The sequence below is a fragment of the Candoia aspera genome, chromosome 1, assembly GCF_035149785.1.
Source record: "Candoia aspera isolate rCanAsp1 chromosome 1, rCanAsp1.hap2, whole genome shotgun sequence".
In the NCBI taxonomy this organism is placed as follows: Eukaryota; Metazoa; Chordata; class Lepidosauria; order Squamata; family Boidae; genus Candoia; species Candoia aspera.
Window position 1 is genome coordinate 94,411,322 of NC_086153.1, and position 21,081 is coordinate 94,432,402.

A 21,081-nucleotide genomic window follows, 5' to 3' on the forward strand; every position below is an offset into this window, starting at 1 on the left:
CTGCTGGGCTCGGCAGGCAAAGGATCCTCGATGGCAGCAGAAGCAGGATTCAAGTCCTCTTCAGAGTGGAGCAAACGTTCTGATTCCTCTTCGGCAACAGACACGGTCTCTGATGCAGGTAAGGACTCTTCCGTGGATGCTGGAGGCTTGGAGGATCAGTTTGTTGGCAGATTGCTAGGAAATCCTTTGGCCCAGGAGAGATCAGAAAAGTCACACACCAGGCATTTCTATAAAAATAATTTTATTTACAGAAAGCAAACATATTTACAGGCTCTCAGTGAGAGCTGCTTAACTCTCTACATGCCTACACAGAAGGGAAACTGAAACTAAAATAAGTCCAGGCAAGTTCTTCTCCCCAGGTGCAAAAATTAACATCCGAAAAGAGGACAATTAAATTCAACGTCTTCACCCGGCCAAAATGATTAGTTACTATAGTAACCTTAATCTGTAGTAGAAAACATATTAACACAGTTGTCTCCCGCAGCTTACTCTTCATCCTGATCCTTGGCACGCTTGGACCCTCCTGCAGCCAATCGGGCTGCCTTTTCCTTCATGCGCTTTTCAGCCCATCGTTGGCACGTGCTGATTGGTGGATTCAAATCCTTCCCCGAATCTTGGCCAATCAGCGCCTTGGACTCTTCCTGCTCTGCTGACTCATCCTGGAGTTTTGTTTTCCCAGTTTCAGCCGGTAAGTTTCACTTTCCGAGTCAGAGGCAGGCTTGACTCTGACAGGTCGTGAGAGGACTGATCGTAAGTCTTTTTTTCAGCACCATCACTAAATGAATGGTTGTTAAGTGAGGACTACCTGTATTGTTTTCTATGGCTGAGACCAGCAATCTGATGTTTCAGGGAAGGGACATTCCCTGTTCTGTTTAGGAATTATTTGGGATGTCAGGGATCGAAACCGGGATAATTTATATGCAGATAGGCATGGATATTTTCTTCACAAGCAGGAACAGCCCAACTTAGTGCCTTGTATGTGGTTTCAATACAACTACTAGTATCCCAGCCATAACTATTGATAGTGGGGAATGAAGGGAGTTATAGCCTCACATAACTAGAGGACCTTTGCAATTTTCTGAGAGTCTGCCAGAGGACAAGAAAAAAGGAGAGGAACTTTCCAGACATGCGCATCTCTATTTATCGTCTGCCCTTTTTTACAGCTAGAAAGCAGATGTCCCTGAATCCAGGTGTTTTAATCAGCCATGAAGCTTCTCAATACCTACACAAGCCTGATTTTTGGCCCACAAGAGAAAAACCTTTAATACTGAGATGATTGCATCATTCCAAATCCATCAGGACAACTCACCCTGCCAGAGTTGCAGATCGAGAAGGGGATCTCTGAACTTTTCTCTGCTGTGCATTGATCCAGCACCACATTGACCTGAGCTAGGTAAGACTGCATGCTAAGGCTGCATGCTATCAACCAAGCACTCAGGACCAAATTTGGCCCCCATCTTTGTTATGCATTTAGGTGTTTAGCTAAGTCTTGTCTTCTGATCTTATCAGTTTGTCTTTTGTTGAAACAGACACCTGCTGAAACCAGAAGCAACAATTTGAATTTACTTTTGGGATTTCTGACTCAGAGATGGCTTGTATTTAGGATCTTGCATAAGTTGTTTCGAGTTCCTTAAAAATACCTACTAATGTCTGTAACATTTTACTTCCATATTTTATCCAAATATTTAGATTCCATTTTTCAAGACAGATGTCTTCTCAATAAAGCTTGCATATAAGTAAACTAGTACATAAGCCAATTAAAGAATGCAGCACCCAATAAATTTATGAGAAACACAACAAAAATAATTCAGAGAACCTGAGCAAACAGAGAGGAGTTAATCTACAGCAATGTTTCTCAACCTTGGTAACTTGAAGATGTGTGGACTTCAACTCCCAGAATCCCCCAGCCAGCATGTTAAGATTTTTGGTGGCAACATTCTCAAAGGCTGTGTCTATCTGATCATGAAGGATGAATCAAAGCTACACAAGCTTTGGAAATGACCCCTGAGCTCTAAAATGCTTCTTCACATTTTCAAAGCATGCACAGCCTGTATATATTATTTCTTCCTTTACCAATCATATCACAACCTACTGTGTACTCCCAGTGATGTCTCATTTAGACAGTTATCAACACCTTCATTAATGCTACATAAGATGGTAAAATGTTGAACCAGCCCTTCTATTGCTATCCCTTTAATAGAAATGCCCAGGAGTCCTCTTTGGTAAGTGACAAAATGACTTACCTGCTGATTTCTGCAGAGCACCCCTCTGTTAATGGAACAGAATCAGTCTAAGCCCTTTTCTTCATTGCCCAGTTGCACCAGGTGTTTCCAAGCTCATTTTGCATTTCACATATGATTCAGTCCTGATTGCAGTATATTGAACAGAAAATTGTAGCCAAGTTCAGCATTTAATGAAAGGTGTAACTTATCTGGAAATTATTCAAGCTCTACAGTTACTTAATATTGCTCCCTGATAGATTTAGTGCTATTTACATAGAGTAAATGGCAACAGAAGGTGTTGTGAACCAGTGAGCCATGCAATGCCGTAAAATACTTGAGTGTCAGGAAAAAGTGATGTGTGTTTCTAGGCTGAAAGCCCCAGGCCTATAATGACATTGAACAGAATGTAAGCCAGCAAAAGCAGGCATATGTTCATGCTTATGAAATAGGATTGAGTCAAATTATTGATTTAATGCACCTTACAATGTATTAAATGTAAAAATCCTAAAATTCATGTGCAGGAGATTGACTTAGAGAACATTAGATTTCAGAAAATGGCCATGGAAGTTTAACCATGTACTTGATTTATATGTCGACAGGAATAAATAACCCAAGAACCACATGGATCAGGATGCCATTGCTATATGATTTGCAGTGTTAGGTATTTGGGACCCATGCCTAGAATATGTTTGCTGAAATCTTGCAAATCCCAATGAATCGAAGGAAACTACACACACACCCCAACTTAATTGGCATGCAGAATGAAGGAACTGCACTCCTATTCAAACAAGCACCAATCTGATTAGACTTATTATTGGCATACAATATCTAGGCTGTAAAAAATCCACATGAACATGATATGCCAGTTGAGATACAAAAATGCATCCAAAGTTTTGCAGCTTAGATATGGTTTTGTTCTGTTTTGAAGCAAAATAGAAAAAACAAAACAAGAGCCAAACACCTACAAGAAGATGATCTATTCAAGGGCTTCTCATATATGTATATTTGTATATAAAGTTTTACACAACAGTTTCAATAAAAGAGGACTATTACATTGTAAGCACCTATACATAATCTACATTTGCAAGTAGTTTGTTCCCAAGTTGCAAGCAACATCAGGTTTTCAGTCAACTGACTAACTGGGGCCATAAATTTATCTTTCCAATGTTGGTAGACTAGTGTCTTAGTAATAGTGTGGAGTCCATTTCTGTTGTCTAGTTGTCAATTCCATGCAGCTGAAAATAGTATGGATGCTGAAAAAAGTAAAGTATGCCTCAAAGTGAAATTACTATAATTATTTCTTCCTAGAATATAACAAAATATCACAAAAATGTGTGTTTTAATGAAGCATTATTCTCATTGCATCTCCAAGAACACAATAATTTACTTTTTTCTTTTCTATATGAACATAATGAGGGTCCAATAAATCTTATTTTTTTAATAAGCTCTGGTAAGATCTGTTAAACATTTTGGATACAGCTGTTTAGACAGTTTCCCATTGTTCAAACACAGTGGGGATCTCCAATTCCTTGTTCCATTCAGTCCATTACATTTACATTTTTTAAATAAATATTAATTGTGGGGGGGAGGTTGTCTTGAAGGATCACTTCTAATAATTTAAATGTCTCTGAAGTTGAAAATGCTGCTGGTCCAAATTGAGATGTCAGGAAATGTTGATGTTGTAAATGCTGCCTGTTGATGGCAACAGGGAAATGATATTTGTCTTTTAAAACAGGAAATGATAAACACTTACCCTTATCATCCCATAATTAATCTAAAGCAAAATCCCAGCATCCATCCAAATCTTCCATATAGCAGTGGGGTTGTTCATTTTAAGGTCTGGGTTACCCATAGTGTTAATTTGTCATGAAGAAAAGGATCATAATGCAATACTATAATTTTTAAACTTATGTAATAATGAGAAGAGATATATCTACTTACTGTATTTTGAAGACAAATCTGTCCAATTAACTAAAGTTGCCATATATGAATACTCCAAAAGGGCTCAGGAAGGAGAATTTATACTAAGTAAACCCATCCAAAACTTGGATAGTAGTCAAAAAGTATGCATAAAAGTACAATTCAAGATTCAGGAAACCAATGCCCCCAACTTTAACTGAACTGCATCTTTTTCAAAGATATCTTAGGAAATAAAGAACCCCACAGAAATTTACAGAACAGTGTCCTTAGTTTTTGAAAGTATTTTCCAGATATGCATATGGGAATTCCATGCAAAATATAAAGTATCCTACAAATGACACTTATTTGAGACGTTTATCCTACTGCAAAGGGTGCAGCTTAAAGACTTCCATTTATCAATATCCAAAGAAACCTCTGTGTATTCATATTTAATGTACAGTAATTGTTTGAGAAATGTCACATGGGATAAGAATACCTAAATAGTTAATACATTCAGTACATATATGAAATGATAATTAATTCATGTATTAATAAATAGATTAATAGTAGCCTACTATGCCTCTGATCCATCACTTCCTTTTGCTCTCCTGTTGAAGGTTGTGGGGTTTGTGCGCGTGTGTTTTCATGTCTCTTTTCTCTGTTCCTCCTGTGATATTTTTATTGAAATTAAAGGGGTCTATAAATATTTTATTTTCCTTTACCCGTTGTGTTTAACAGTCCCTGGGCCTCGTGATCAACACCTTCATGTTTTTGTGGTGAAGTTTCACATCTTAAGCCATCATTCCTTCAATTCCCTTCTGTTTCCACTGATCAGTTTTAGTTCTACAAGAGTCTTATTAAAAGTATGCAAGCTAGGTTTTGTTTATCCACTTAAATGTAGTTTTTAACCTTGTATTCAATACCTCTTTTTATTCAGTCCTTTTGTATTAACTTGAATGGTTAAAGTATTACCCATAAAGTATTATTCAATACCTTTTTTTTCAGTCCTCTTCCACTTGTTCTAACTTGAATCAAGTACTATCTGTGCTTCTTTATAACAATTATCTAGATAGTAAAGCAGAACTTCCAGTATCCTTTCTGATCAAGCAGTTCCATTCATTAGAAAGAGGGATCATTTTTTTTTGTGTGTGTTCAGTGCTAATCATGACCATTGCTATTTTTAAATTGATCAAAAACATTGCCACAGCTTGAACATACATGACAGAGGGGAGAGGCCACTATGGACATAACACTTTGAGGTGTTTGGGTCTGCTTGGGTATACCAACATTCAGCAAACACATCTGGCATTTACACCCCTAAGCCAGGGTTTCTGACCAAGACCACAGCTGTGATGCAATTTGTAGGAAAAGGTGTTTAATATAAGGGCACTATTTGAAATGCCAGAAAAGGCTTCTGCTGTACCTGGACAACTCAGGCAAGAAGCCTCTTCAGCTACTAAAAGCATCATGCAAGGCAGTTGCTCTACAAATTATGGGCTACATCAGCCTTTTCCAACTTGGGTGCCCTCCAGGTGTATGGTCTTCAATATCCAGAATTTCCAGCCAACATGGCTATTGCTGAGAAATTGGAGAATTGAGGTCCACGTATCTGGAGGGCACTCATTTTAGAGAAGGCTGGTCTTTATGGACATGTAGTCTGATTCATGTTAAGTGAGCTGCATGACATATTTTAGATGAGCCTTTTTGAACTTGGGAGCCTTCAGATAGGTTGGATCAGAGTTCCAGTCTGGCTGGCAATTTGGGAAGCTGTAGTCCCATTTATCCTGAGGGCACCTGGTTGGAGGAAGTTTGGATATATAGATGAACTCCAAGACAACTTCCCATATTTCCAAGTTCCACCATCCAGAACAGCTCGGTTTGAAATAACGCAAGGGATTTTATTAAGTCCCAACTGATTAATGTACCAGCAGCAAAGCATTGTACAATTGGACAACTGGCTCTATATAATATACCTTTGTCTATTCAATTTATTGAAGGCCAAAAATGTGCCCTGAAATGTTTCTGAATAGCAATAATCTGAATTTTGAAATAGTGGTACCCATGACAGCCACAGCACATTGCCTTTCATGCCATTATGTATTGCTGTATATGTTGTTAACAAAAGCACTTTAGAATAGTAATTCCAAAATTGTGTTTCAAAAAGCCATACATACCACAATTCCAAATGAGGTCACTGGGGTTGGAGGCAGAAATAAATTACTGAAAACATCTATGATTCCAAAATACTCATCTAGAGAAAGGATGCTTGAGTGCAGCATCTGCTGTAGGATTCCCCTTTCGGCTTGGCCTCCTCCTGGGCTGAGTCACTCTGCTGTCTTAGTCCACACTGATGATCTGATTGGGTCTATCCTTACCTATGCAGAGATGCCATAGCAGGGTCCCCTTTCAGAGGAGGCTGACTGTTGCATTTCTGCATTGTTGTGGGCTTGCCTCCTTTCAGTTTGGAGATTGGTCCAGATACATGACCATCTATTTGGAGGGCAGACAAACATTCTGTAGCTCAGTGGCAGACAATTACTTCCTGCGGAGGGTTCATGATTCAGTCAAGTTCAGGAAAATTTTAAATGGGAAATTGAAAGATCCACAGTCACAGTACAGAATACTGAGCTACTTAACCCTGGTTCAGTATATGGCACCACCTTCCTTTCTTTTTACAATGTGTAATTCTTACCTTTTGCTATTAAAAGCAAACCAAGGTCTTGGTTTACATGGTTGTTTAACTATGCTTCATTAAATGAAAGTGTTAGCTTGCACAATATATTAGGCCTTGCTTTAATATAAGTCTTATTTAATACATTATGAGCAGATCCTCACTTTCTGAAAGGCCTGTTGCCTGGTATAGGCCATTTTCCCTTTCCTGAATGCAGGAACAGATGACATTGTCTTCTTGCCATTCCCAGCCCACAGTGGATACATCCCGTATCTGAGAATATCCCACAGGTGGATATCCAACAGCTGGAAGCAGCATGGGAGACAAGCAGTTTACTGCAATTGACTGGGTTCATGACAATGTAGAAGCCAATAAACATGGTTAATAACCACAAATACTGCATTCACACAGCACATGAAAACAAAAATAAAACCACATTAGCCGTATTGTGTGAACTAGGTCCAAAAGTGCCATGAAGTTGGATCTTGCATATTAAAACAAAACACAAACTTGGCAGTCTGCCAATCTGCTTGGCAAAGAAATATATACAAAAGTTCCTTAAAAAAAAAAGAAACTTGAAATTGCCCTTCTCACATTCCTTTTCACCATGGGAGAAAAGCTACACATACTGGTATCTTTCATCTGCTGGTGGGAATCAGCTTCAGGAATGGGATGCAATTGCAGGCTTTTTAATAAAATGAAGTGGAGGAAGCAGATACACAGATATCCATGCCAAATTAGGTTTGCCCTAAAAGTAAATATTTTCTATTCATATCATGTGCTTCTTAAACATGTGCTTCCAATTCATAATGCTGAAAAAGAACATCATTAATATTAGTTTTCTGTTCTGATGAAACACTGTCATGCAACTAGAGGAGATTCTCCGAAGAAAGATGCAATAAAATGTCTTGTACTTACAAATCATAAAATACCTGGCCCTGATTTTACATTCCTTCTCTTGGATGAATCTGCTGATACATGAAATAATTAACTTTTAATTCAACAACATCCACTAGATAACTTCAGGTCTCTTGATGCATGGCATTATACCTGTCCTCTGATTCTTCATGCAGTTCAGCAGTGGAGCAGCAATAATCACAACACTTCTCTTTTGCCATTTGTAGTATTAGAGCTCCATAAGGCTTGGGGATGGCTATTTTCCTATTTGGGGAAATTCTTGTCTCATCTGCCCCTCTCCTCCAGTTTAAGCTCTGCTCTCTAGATTCCAGAAGCAATCTTATCAGTAAACCTGATCTTAATCCTTTTAGTCAGTCTCAAAATCCCTGTTTTTTTTTAAACTCGTTTTGTTTTCCTTGCTTATGTGAACAGTCTGCACTAAACTCATGGCCATAGAAACATGCTCTCCTACTACTCTCGAGTCAGGAGGAAAGTATGTTGACCTAAAAAGCACTGTCCTTTATCACATCTCAGGGACAAAGCTGGCTAGCATTGCTACCAGGAAAACAGTGCAATGCAGGCTACCTTTAGCACAAAGATTGGTGCATTCCTGACTGTCCTTCCCCTCCCACCCACCATCTCCTACTGCTGGAAAAACCAACCACTACTTGTTCTGAACATGTGAATGTCTGTGGAAAGGGCACGGCTTGGCATTCAAGCTGTCATTTTTATTTTATAGGTATCTTGCCTTTCTTTCTCCAGAGAATGCTCTGATGCTGGGAAAGATGGAAGGAAAGAGAAGAAGATGACCAGCAGCAAGGTGGATGAACTCAGTTTCAGGGCGATAAGTGCATTGATTCATGACCTGAAATATCAGGTTAAGGACAGATCATCATGGAGAAAATCCATTTATGTGGCCACTGAGAGTCATCAGCAACTTGATGGCATGTAATCTATCAATTCTGTCTTTCTTATTCCCTGCCTGCTTATGGGAGAAGGGGAGTAACCTTGCAGGGAGGGGACCACTGTTCTTCTTAAGGGATCTGAAATTCATGGAATGGTCTTTAAAAAGTTATTGGCTCTTCCAAGGTGGTTTTTTTCAAAAAAAACCTTCTGTGATTTTAAGGCCTGTCATGTGAATCCTCTGGAACCTTTCTACTCTCTTCTTTGCACCTTGGGACCTAAACAGGTTGTGGGGAAAGGGAGGAAGAGAGCCTCAGATACACAAAAAGGAATCCCATCACCAATCATAGTTTTCCATAGTGCCTCTCCTCTCCCACATCCAATCAAAGATAGTCCAGGAAGGTGCATTTTTGGCTTACTCTCAGGATAGTAATTCTGACTCCTCTTGTTTGCCAATTTTGAGTTCAAGTGTGATAGCTATAAAAGGCAAGGATTCCCATGTCTGAACACTTGCTCCTAAAGCCTCGTGATGCCTAGCTTTGCTTTCTCCAGGTCCCCAGCATGAGAAACATCATGCCCCAGCACTTACAGGATGTTTGGTGGAAACCTCCTCACTTGCTCTGCAGAGATGCAGCTGCCACTTGGCAAAACCCTGCTGTGTGCCTGGATCTGATGTGTCTTTACTTCATGATAGCAGTCAGGTTGCTGCCTTGGCTGATGCTGGATTGCATGTCAGCCACAGCTGAAGGGATCCTATCTAGGTCAGGGACCTTTAGGCAGCCTACACTTTTCAATTGTTTCCCAGGTATCCACAGTGCCAGGAAGCAGAGTCACCCCAAAAAGTATGGCTTGCACTCCAGATTTGGTCCTCCCAGGCTTGCCAGGTCTCAGCAGGTCCCAGGTTTTGGATTGCTTCAAGTAGTATGGATATCGCAACCCTCACAATTGCCGCCTCCTAAATTTGTTGGTGTCCTGTTTCAGGTTTCAAACTCACACATGCACACAGTTGCTAGGTGAAAATACCAACTTACTCAAGGCTCAGTGGACAAGGAAAGGAACTTAAATCAAAACAGTCTCTGGGAAAGAAAGCTTGCCTGGATAGTTTTACTTTCAACAGGTACCCACAGAAGAGAAGTCAGAATCCAGTCTGAAGTTCAAAGAGCCAAGTAAGTTTTGGTAGCCAGTCCAAAGGTCAGGGTTCACGAGCAGACTTCACAGGAAGGACAGGCCAAAGCAGGAGATCAGACAGTTGTTTCCAATGGAGAAACATGGGTCAGGGCTGCCTCTTAAATCAGGCTGCAGCCAGCTATCTTCAATTAAAATAGTTACTCCTTTGCTTGGCAAGGAGCCTCATTGAACATCTTTGCTCTGCTCCATTCACCGAATTTCAAGGCTTGGAGGCCATACCTCATCATCTGACTGCTCCAGCTGTTACAAAGTTGCCTGTGTTTGATTAGCCTCAGGTGATTTCTGGCTTGGTGTTTCCTGAGGCTGACATTCTATTGGTTCAGCTGGACCAGCTTCGTCTGTGTTCTGGGCCATGACAGTTGGAACTTTTCAGTGGTGAATTTCTTAGGATTATTTGGACTTGCCAATGGGAACGTTAATCTCCTGGAAGTCCTGCATTTGGTCTTCCATGAGGTTGATATACCCATGTCCAATCCCCACTGTACCCCCTACCACCGAAAAAGAGTTAGGCTATGCAAGTGAGGTATCTAGTTCCTCTTGTAGCTATAGACAAAATAGCTATGAAGGTACAGAGGACAATGACCAGAAAGGGATGGTCCCCAAGCACAGCCATTTGTAGTTGATTCACTGACTGCCCCAAACAGAGCACACCTTCTGAAGACTGTGCAGATAAAAAAACAGGCCAAGTTTCAATTGCATCATCATGAGTGCCATCTTGACTTTTTCCCCCACACCCCTGGCAGATATCCCTGATAGTGTCTGTCACTACAGCAAGCAGGCCATGTGGAGGAGCCCTCTGATGCCATACCATCATTACATTTTTCAACTGGAAATGTATATGCCTTGTGGCCAGGCAGCCATCCAGCCATTCCAAGACATTGGGTATTTTACTTTTATTACTTTCCATGTCAAGCTGGAGTGAATGGATTTTGGTTATTCCATGAGCTGCCCCAGCTCTCAGTGGGATTTTACACTCTGAATGAAAAGTGTAAAAGTCAGTATTCTGCAGTTGACTGAAGTGAAGACAATCTTTAATATGTTTGATTGGGAAGCCTTACTCTGTTCAGTGGGCCATGCTCCCAAGATAAGTGTATATAGGCTAAAGCAAAATGGTACAAGCCATCCTGAATGAAAACTTACTTGAAGTAAAAAGGCTTTGATATCTAGACTAGGAATATAATCAAATTTCTTATTATCTGGTTCAGAAGTCATGTTTAATCATTTGGTAATGTTATTACACAGCCAGCAATGTTCTCCTTAGAAGAAAATACTGGCTGAGAAAGTACATAAGAATATGTGCATGTGCTTGAAACCAGCTGTTTGAAAGGTAATTCTCTAACCCCCCAGTGTTGTGAAACTTTTGTCAGTTACAAAGCCAGTTGCTTTGAATGCACATGTATCCCAACCAAATTAATATATATATATATATATATATAAGGAGGAAATTTGATCTTATCCTCCATTTACACAGAGCTGGACAACTGTAAATAAAAATGCACCTGCTTTATTTTTAAAACTGCACCTCGGACTTGCTACGCTTGTGATAAGGGCTTCCCAGATAAACACAAATGCTATGTGTGACCTTTCTGCTCTTGCAAGTATAACAATAAATGGTACTTGATCATGCTCTAAGTATAGAATACAGTCAGGGATCTATTTATTAATGAGTGACCGCTGAGCACCTATAGTACATGTGTGGAGAACACTGTACAGAGAAAGTAGTTCAAAAAATAAAGGCATTTTGGTGAAGATTTTACCCAAGTGACATATGGCTGGTGTTATTGGAAAATTTTCAGGAGTATATGTGATAAAGGCACATGTAGGAGGTATCACTGGCAAATATATGAGACAAGAAAGGGCTGGCTAGTAGACTTTAAAAAAAAGAAAAACAGACTAGGAAATCTCCCATGCAACTGGCTGTTGATAAAAGGAATGGAAAATAGAAGGGAATTCTTGTGCCTGTTCAGGCAGTCCTCACTTAACAGCCACAATTGGGACTGGAATTTCAGTTGCTAAGAAAAGTGGTCATTAAGCGAATCCAACCCAATTTTATGACCTTTTCTGTGGTGGTTGTTAAGCAAATCACTGCAAGCGTTAAGTGAACAATGTGGTCGTTAAGCAAATCATGTGGTTCCCCATTGATTTTGCTTGCCAGAAGCCGGCTGGGAAGGTTGAAAATGGTGATCACGTGACCACGGGTCGCTGCAACAGTCATAAATGTGAACCTGTTGCCAAGCGCCCAAATCATGATGTGACCACAAGAACGCTGCAACTGTCAAAAGTGTGAGAATCGGTCATAAGTCATTTTTTCAATACCATTGTAAGTCTGAACCATCACTAAATGAATGGTTGTTAAGTGAGGACTACCTGTATTTGGATCTGAGTAAGGCGAGGTGTGAGCTAAGAATTGGGGTGATGGCAATCTAATAGCAGGATTCACTGCAAAGAATGTGCTGGTTTGCCAGTTTCAATATTAAAAATGGAATTGTTTCCCTCCCAAAATAGAAAACAGCAACATTAAAAACTATTTTTAATAAAATAAAGCCCACATCCCTCCCCATCACCCCACTTCCAACTCAAAGTACTTCTCCACACAGAAAACAAAGTATCAGGGAGGGCATGTCAATTTCCTTTCTGCTAATACTTTTATTTACTGTATGTATAAAATACAGAGATTACCTGATGGGCAAAAAGCCCATCTTATATTTGTAGATAAGTTGGACATAATTAATGTTTGCTTCATCTAAATAATCCTTTTTGGGGTCATGATTTTGTTCAGGCTTGTTCACAACTCTATCAGATCCACAAGCAACAAACACTTGCCTTTTTCTAACTCTGCAAATAAGAGTGATGGGTCATAAAGGTTTTATTTCTGCTGTTGTTCACAAAACACACCTTCTCTTTCTCCATGGTAACTACCCAGTAACCAGTTAGAGGCACCATCCCACACAAATGTTTACCTAGAAATATTAAGGCTTTCATGAAAATAACCTGCGGTTGCTCAGTCCTAGTAGGAAGCCAGCAGTGAGAACTCCTAGATTTCTACTGTTCCTAAAGTCAGACAATGCTCTTCTGTTCTTGGAATAGTTTTGCTAAAATGAATTGTTTATAATGTCAACAAAGATATATTCACCAACACAAAGTTCAACCTAAACCAAGAATCACTTTAACTATGGGTCTCTAGTAGCTTAGTAAACAAAGAAAAAGTCCACAGCTTAGTGGTATAGCACATGCTTTGATGCAGAAGGTTCCTGGGTAAATCCATCCATGATAGCTCCCATTTGACCGATTGACAGGTATAATAGGGCTGATGATGGGAAAGAACTTTACAAAGCCTCCCCAAGCTAGTCTTGGCACTGTAAACTTTCCTAACTGGTCTTTCTGAAAGTAAAGGTAAACCAGCCTTTTCTTTTCTGCTTCTCTCAAGAATCTGCAAAGATCAAGATGTGACTCAACTGAATATTAATGTAGCCCGAGTGGGTCAGTACCCAGCATGCACCTTGTATTGGTGAGATAGATCCACAGTATGTTGGCTTGCAAGATAGTCCATAAATCAGAGATCTTAGCTTGCACAGAATAGAGTGAATATGCTTGAAGATAAATTGGGTGTTAGGTACATTTGTGGCATACTTGGCTAAATGGCCAGAAATGACTGCTGCTGTCTTTATCATTAGCAGGGAATGACTAAGACACAGATATGATATAGTATACCCTTTCCTTCTTTTACTAGGAAGTGTTATAAGAGTGACTCAGTTTAGAAAAGTTGAGGTCAATATCCATGGGCCCATCTAATGATGGACATGGCATCCAGAAAATTGCAATTTGGATGTAAGAGGAGTACAGGTAGTCCTCACTTAACGACCCTAATTGGGACTGGACTTTCCATCACTAAGCAATGCGGTCATTTGGTGAAACATCATGTGATTGCAGAGCTTAGCAAGGGCAGTTTCAGTAGTCCTGGTTGCAGTGGTTAGGCCAGGACCATGCCATCGTTAGGCAAGGACATCACGCTCCTCCTGCCCTGTTGCACTTGCCTCCCCTTTAACTCCCCCCACCCACCTATCTCCCCATCTCTGCCCTTTTGGCCATCCTGCACTCTGCCACCCCTGCTGCCCTGCAAAGTATGATTGATGCAAAGTATGATTTATTATTTTAATTAACAGCTGAGACAATTGATGAAGGCAACAAGGTGACAAGTTCTAATGTAGAGCAAACCATTGTTTGATAGTGTTAAAAACAGATATTGAGGGGAAGAATGGTCATGGAAGAAGTGACAGAAGATAAAGCAGAACTGCAAAAATAGAAGGCAGTTTTATTTTATTTATTTATCACATTTATATAGCTGCCCATCTCACAATGAAGTAACTCCTGTATGAAAAAAAATACAGATTAATTTTTCAACTGAATGAGTGGAAAGTAGCATTAAAGATAAAGGATGCGGAAGTTGCTTGGAACAGAGTGAAAAAATATACATTACAAAGTGGCACTGGAACGTGTGGGTACTAATAGAAAGTACTGTATGAAAAAGGATGCTTGGTGGAATGATGCAGCAAAAGAGGCTGTGGATGAAGGAAAATGCACATAAGGGAATGGCTGCTACAAAGATGATGAGAGAAAAATATTGCATAATGTGTAAAGAGAAAAAATACAGCTGCAAAGAATTTAGGGAGCCAGACCTATTAAGAGAGGCATAAAATGTAGCATTATTTTAATGGATTTTTTTTTTTTAAATGTTTTATAAATGGATGGCAAGGGATAAAGACAAAGCTTCCAACAAAGTGAATGGGATTAAGAATGGCATGGCATCAAAGTGAGGAAATATTGGAAAGAGTATTTTAGAGGTTTTTATGATAGTGATACATTGAAGAGTGGCAGTGAAATTAATGATATAAATGCTAATGTGCAAGGAAAAAATGATGAAAAAGAAGTTATCAATGCTATGAAAATATTGAAGAAAGGCAGTTGGTGTTAGTATTTTATTTATTTATTCATTATTCAAATTTTGCTACTGCCCATCTCCCCCAAAAGGGGGACTCTGGGCGGTTTACAATAAAATCAATAAAACCAAGACTATAATAATAATTAACATCTATAAACACAATTACAGATATAAAATGCAATAAATAAGTATAAAATCCAAGCAGTTAAATTGGTATTGATGGTTACAGTACAGTACCATTGATGTGGTTGATTTATGAGGTGGTTGATTTATGAGGTGGCAACTTCTTTAACATTTTGTGTGAAGATGGAAAATACTGTTATAATTCCCCTATATAAAGGGAAGAGGCACAAATGACCAGACTCAAGTTATCCTACTTCAGACACATTATGTGAAGACCCAGCTCTCTGGAGAAGGTTCTGATGCTGGGAAAGGTGGAAGAAAAGAGAAGAAGAGGATGACCAGCAGCAAGGTGGATGGACTCAGTTACAGTGGCAATGAGTGCACCGTTGGGAGACCTGAAAGACCAGGTTAGGGATAGATAGTCATCCCCAAGAAAATCTATGTGGTTGCTAGGAGTCGAAACCAACTTGATGGCACGTACTGTAATCAAATAAATATAAATGGAAAAGTAGTAATAGTAAATGCAAACACTATAGGTGGATTAATTTGTAAAGCATGTTTGGAAAAATATTTGGAGGAATGCTGACAGAAAAGATATGAGAGGTAACAATTAGTAAAATTTGGGAAATGAAACATTTTTATACCGGACAGGGATGAGCAATTCAAATTGCTGCTCATAGAGAAATGTATGAATGTAAAAAAGTTGAAATTTAGAGAAAGTGGCAAAATAAATGTTTGAATTATGCAATATTTTGAATAACTGAAAATTGGTTGCAGAATACATTAAGAGTGATGGAAGTAAAAGCAGTATGGGAATAAATTGGTTAGTGAATAGTTCAATACTAGCAGGAAGTAAGGGTGTATTATCTGAAAATTAATGCATGAAAGGCCCAGGTTTGACAAGGAAAATAGAGAGAACAATTTTAAGTTGCACATCAGTGGTGAAAACTTACAGGAAGTAGATAAATTTCTGTATCTTTGTAGAATGTTTTCTAAAGACAAAATACGTGGAGACGTTTTAAGAACTGTAAATGCCAATAGAAAATAATGGGTAGAATATGGAACTGATGTCTGTCAAAAGAAGTGAAAATTGCTACAGCTTACTTATATGGAAGTGAAAGTTGGGGATGGCAGGAAAAAACATAAAAGTAAGTTGAGATGCAGTGTGAACTTAAGAAATGTGGTGATAAAACAAAAGATAGGGTCAAGACTGAGTGGACTGAATGGATGTGGACTGAATCCAAAAATGAGTGGCCAGTATGAAAGAAACATATTAAGGTTGTGTCACATACAAAATATGAATAAAGACTGAATCACAAACAAATATTTGGTGGTAGAGTCAATGGGTCAAGAGGAAGGGGGAAAATGAAAAAGTCATGGGTAGATGGAGTTGACAAGAACCTCAAAAAGTGAGAAATACCAGCTGTAAAGAATAACCAGCATGTAGCTGGTGTGAAACAAGTATGGATTGCTAGAACGTTTGGTGAGGTTAGTGAATGGTCTTGGTGTAAAGTAGATTTAGTTACATTTCTTCTTTTTTTCCCCCCTCATCTCTTGCATTTAATCTTTGTTCATTGATTCTCATTCTTGTTTTCCTCCTACTTTCCATAATGTTGGTTACTTGAAAAGGAATCGTGTGATGGGTATGCACAGGTTGAATATTAACTTGAGCAATCTTAATGATACCTCATGAGACAGGAAACAGCAGGTAGAAATACGTTTAATTATGCCACTCTCTTTCAAACGTTCATATGAGAATTGAATTGGAAACTAAAAATAGCAGTCTTTGATATATAAGTTTAGGCTGCAAATAAACAAACTACATTAGAACACATCTCTAAGACATTCCCTGCATATAGGAAACTAGGTGTCAGAGGGAAGGACTTCAGCTCACCCTTTTCTCTGATGATTTTTATGTGTGGGGGGGTGGGGGGGTAGGTATATTTAGGGAGTTCTTAAAGTCTTCTACCTGCAGTTTTGACATGGAAAAAAGAAGCAATTGGTCAGCCATTTGAACCAGTTACATATAGTACATACTACATGGAATAAAAGTATAGTTGAATGCCCTGAAATTAGAAGCTTTAAGTTTAATGCTAGATTCATTTTTCCAAGTGTTTTCATTTTTTAATTTCAGCTTAATTTTTACAGAGATGAACAATTTGTGATCATGATTTTCAAGTATTAACATTACATACACAATATGTCTCGGTATGCCCTCCAAACATTCCAGAGCTTCAGCAAAGACATGTAACGGTTGCTTTATTTAATCAAAGCACTAATGGAAGCTGTGAAAAAAAGTAGAATAGAGACAAGAGAAATATTTGAGTTTATTATTCCTGTAATATTCTGCTTTCCTCATTGCAGATACTTCTTAGTAATGTTTTTTTTTTTTTAATTCAACAGGCTTCCAATTATTGTTTGGATGTGAAAGTACATTTTAGCCTCTGCAGAATCAGTTTCTCTGTAGTACAAATGTTCTCATTAGGAAGACATTTAACATGGGAAGAATATAAATGAGATTTGTACAAGCCAAGATTTTTGTATATATTGATCAAAAAAAAGTGAAGCAAAACTGCTACAGCATTAGGTTTTTCCCAGGAATTAGATGACCAAATGGCTTTTTGTAATGAGCCGTTGGAGAACACTGTGGTATTTCACGAAATGTTCATGTTTGAATGGCACAGAGTGCCTTTTAGAAATCAAAGGACAATTTGATGGAAAGAATCATCTGTATATGGAGCTAACTCTTTACTTTTTCTCCGTGTTTTGTGATGTTACCCAAACCAACCCTAACCCTACCTGAACATTGTTATTTTTAGTCCAATATCTGTATGGATTTACTCAAGGGTATCAGAGCACAAAATGGATGAAAACCAAGGGTTACAGTTTTAAGTTCTCTGATCAGTTTGGCCTATTATACTTGTTATGATAGCAATGTAATTAACATAGACTATTATGATTAAATTGGTCCAGAATCAGATCTGTCAAACAGGTTTCATGTAAGAATAACACTACTGTGCATGTGGAAACCCAGTGCACCAATAAATGCAGAATACCAAACAACGTGTGTTTGCTTTAATATTGCAGGCACGCTTGAAGCTGGGTTGCACCAATTTGAGCAAATGCCTTAAGCCTAGCAATTAAGAGTGCTTCCAGACTAGGCTTTCTTTCTTTTGATAAAGTCCCCTTGTCTCCTTCACAAAATGTTATGGCAAGTGGAGACCTGTACTACCAATATGAAAACAGACATCTTGGTTGGTTTTTTTCCTCTTTACAGAAAGGAAGCAAAGACAGAATCACTGAACAATATATTCTGACTGACAGCAGAGGAGCCACCCCATCCGAAAGCACCCCCACCTGCAACTGAGGCTTCCCAGGAGAAACTCTAATAGTTGCTTTTTTGGTATGTCTTCCTTTGGCAATTTAGTACATTCCTAATATTCCCCTCCAGCTAATTTTCTTCTGAGAGCATTATTCAACTAGGTCACACCATTACATATAGAATGCTGCAAACCAACTACCCTCCTAAAAGGAAGTATTACTTGTTATATGCCCTGTTTTTATTGGCATGCAAATCACATCAACTCTTTATTATAGTCCTGGGCCAGCATAATTATGGGCATGCAATATAAACAGCATGCCAAGAACGTACTTATTCACCCTCCTCCCTAACAGGCTGTCCAGAGCACGGTTCAAATGGGCGAGATGGCTTTGCCTTTTTTCCCACTGCAAAGCAGTGATAGCAGAGAAAGGTTTGGAAGGGCAGCAACAGGTCCACCATCCACAGGAGGCATTATGGAAAGCCTCCGAGTGGCACTCAGCCTGGGGGCTGATGGCTGCTCTTATATATTGTCATGGATGCTGCCATGCTGTGATTGAGTGGAGTAACTCAAATTGTCTGGGGAAAAAGGAGTCAGGGCTGATGGTGACGTGAGATAGTTGGCATTTGTTCTGGTGAGCACTGCATTCTCAAGCCTGTGAAATAAAGGATTTATTATTTGTGTGTTTACATTTTGGTTTTGGCTGTCACTTGCAGTATCAAGACAAAGCACACAAACTTGTATTCCAGCAATCAAGCTACTTGTTTGGGCACTTGGTCCTTGGGATTCTGCCAGCTGAGCATAGCAAAGATCCTGGCTCTTTTTAATGCCATGTCAAGCAGGGTTTTTTTCCCTGTTTGTTTAAAATCTTGGCTTGGAAATACGGAAAAACATCACCCTTATCAAATATATTTTACATTACACAAAGTAAATAGATGAAAAAAAAAGTCCTTGTCTTCAAAATTTATAATCTCACCCTTTCTTACCAACACTGCTTCTTATTGGCTTCTGCACATCTCACAAGAGCTGGACAACAGCTGAAAAATGCAGGGAAACAAGTTTCCATAAACATGCTAAAGAATTATCTATCATTAATTTTCATTTTCCCCCTATTAACTGTTGGACCCACATGAAGCTTACCATCCTAGGCTCCCCTGATATGCTAAAATCCTTTCTGCGTTAGGACCTGTGCACACAACATCCCTTTTTTCTTTTAATGGTCAATCTGCATGGTGGATCAGGTGTATCTCTCTGTTCTTACTCTCCCAGAAGTTTCTGTGAAGCCATAAAAGGTAGCATTCTCTTCAGAACGTTCAGGCCATGGCACATCCATATCCAATTTCTGGATTGCTGACTTCCTGGGGATGTAGATATCAGCCCTGGACCACACTATAGTGCTGCAAAGATGGATACCATATAAACCTCAGCAGCAGCATCCCTAAGTTCAATTAATTTAAGTATGAAATGTGGCTTCTATGAATTGATTTGGAAGAAGCAACAATGAATATCCAGAAAACTGAATTTAAAGATGGAATAAGAGCAAGGGAATTCAAAGAACCATTAACGCATTTGAAGAGATCAACTTCCTTCCTTCACCAGTTGCCTGCAGAGGTAGAGGACAGAGGCTAGCCTACCATATACTTTTGATAATTCTGTTGGAAGCACAAACCTGCATACAGAGAAAATGCACTTTGTATAAACATTAATATGAAGTGTTTTATCACTACCCCCAAAGACACTTTTAGCCCTTTTCAAATTTCAGAAACTATGTTCACAAAAGGCATTGAAATGAATTTGTTTTCTCTTTTTAAAATCAGCATACTCGTAACAAATGATTAAATAAAGACCACTTGCAATTTTACAATAAATATTAAAACATTTTAAACCATCTTGTTTCGCATGTAAACAATAGCAAAAACTATATGTCAGAATCTGTACATAAGATTTCAAATTCTGATGTGTTAAAAAAGTAAGCAGTCCAAAAACAAAATTTCACCATTAATAGATAAAAGACAGACATATAATACAAAACGTTCTTCTAAGTGATATAGTTTAAAGCCACTTAATAGAACTTGTTGCCTTGTTATAAAGTTCACAGCTATAGAAATAATCTATAGTATTACCTATTATAAAATAAACACTGGCTGAGAGAGAACATGATCTGGTCTATGTGGTAAATGGTAAGAAAAAGAAAAGAAAGCAAAACCTAAGGCTAATGAGATGAGATGATTCATACAAGAGACCAGGGCATGCAATTCCACTCCACATAGTACCTGTCCCTAACTCAGTTTTTGGTTTGTACTTTATCTTATACTCCAAGCAATAAAAGTCTGCATCTAAGTTTTGTCCTTCGACTTTCCTGTGCCAGCAAAAAATGCATAGGGTGAGATTAGTCATAGCACAAATCATGACCTCTCCCGATCAATACTACAGCAGTATACTGTATTTTCATGTAGTGAAAAATATTAGTAGCACTGGAGGCCTTTATGTACCTACTTACAATACACTTGCCTTCTTCTGACTCAGTTGGATTTCCTTACCCCTCACCAAATAGGATGGATCTTAGAAGAGAGTGCTTACATATTTTTTCCCTATCACTTTCAATTATTTGGATACGTCTCTTCCTCTAAAAAAAATCAATACAAGTTGGGTATGTAAATAATCTCCACTATAAATGAATCTGTATACTTTGCCATTAAAAATTAAGACACTAAAGAAGTAGGATTAGTGACATTTTCCCAGATGCTGTCACTGAGCTGTCCTTGTTCAAGCAGTTCCTTGTATATTTTCATCCGAATTGATGGACTGGATAAAAGTTCTTTTATCTGATTCACTTTAGTCAACAGGGACAACAATTCTCTATGCAAAGCTTCCTTTACTATAGCTGTTTCAGGGCTCTTCCCTAGAGGAAAAAGAATA

The 21,081-nt window shown here is 38.7% G+C and overlaps 1 protein-coding gene across 1 annotated transcript in view; it reads right to left on the bottom strand.

The window, feature by feature from the left end:
• Positions 1 to 16,914: 16,914 nt before the first annotated feature.
• Positions 16,915 to 21,081, bottom strand: part of AKAP7 (A-kinase anchoring protein 7) — an 87,439-nt gene continuing 83,272 nt past the window's right edge. The window contains exon 8 of the mRNA XM_063310093.1: positions 16,915 to 21,064. Coding sequence (XP_063166163.1) covers positions 20,865 to 21,064 — 200 coding nt within the window. The 3' untranslated portion in view covers positions 16,915 to 20,864. The remainder of the gene's footprint in view (positions 21,065 to 21,081) is intronic.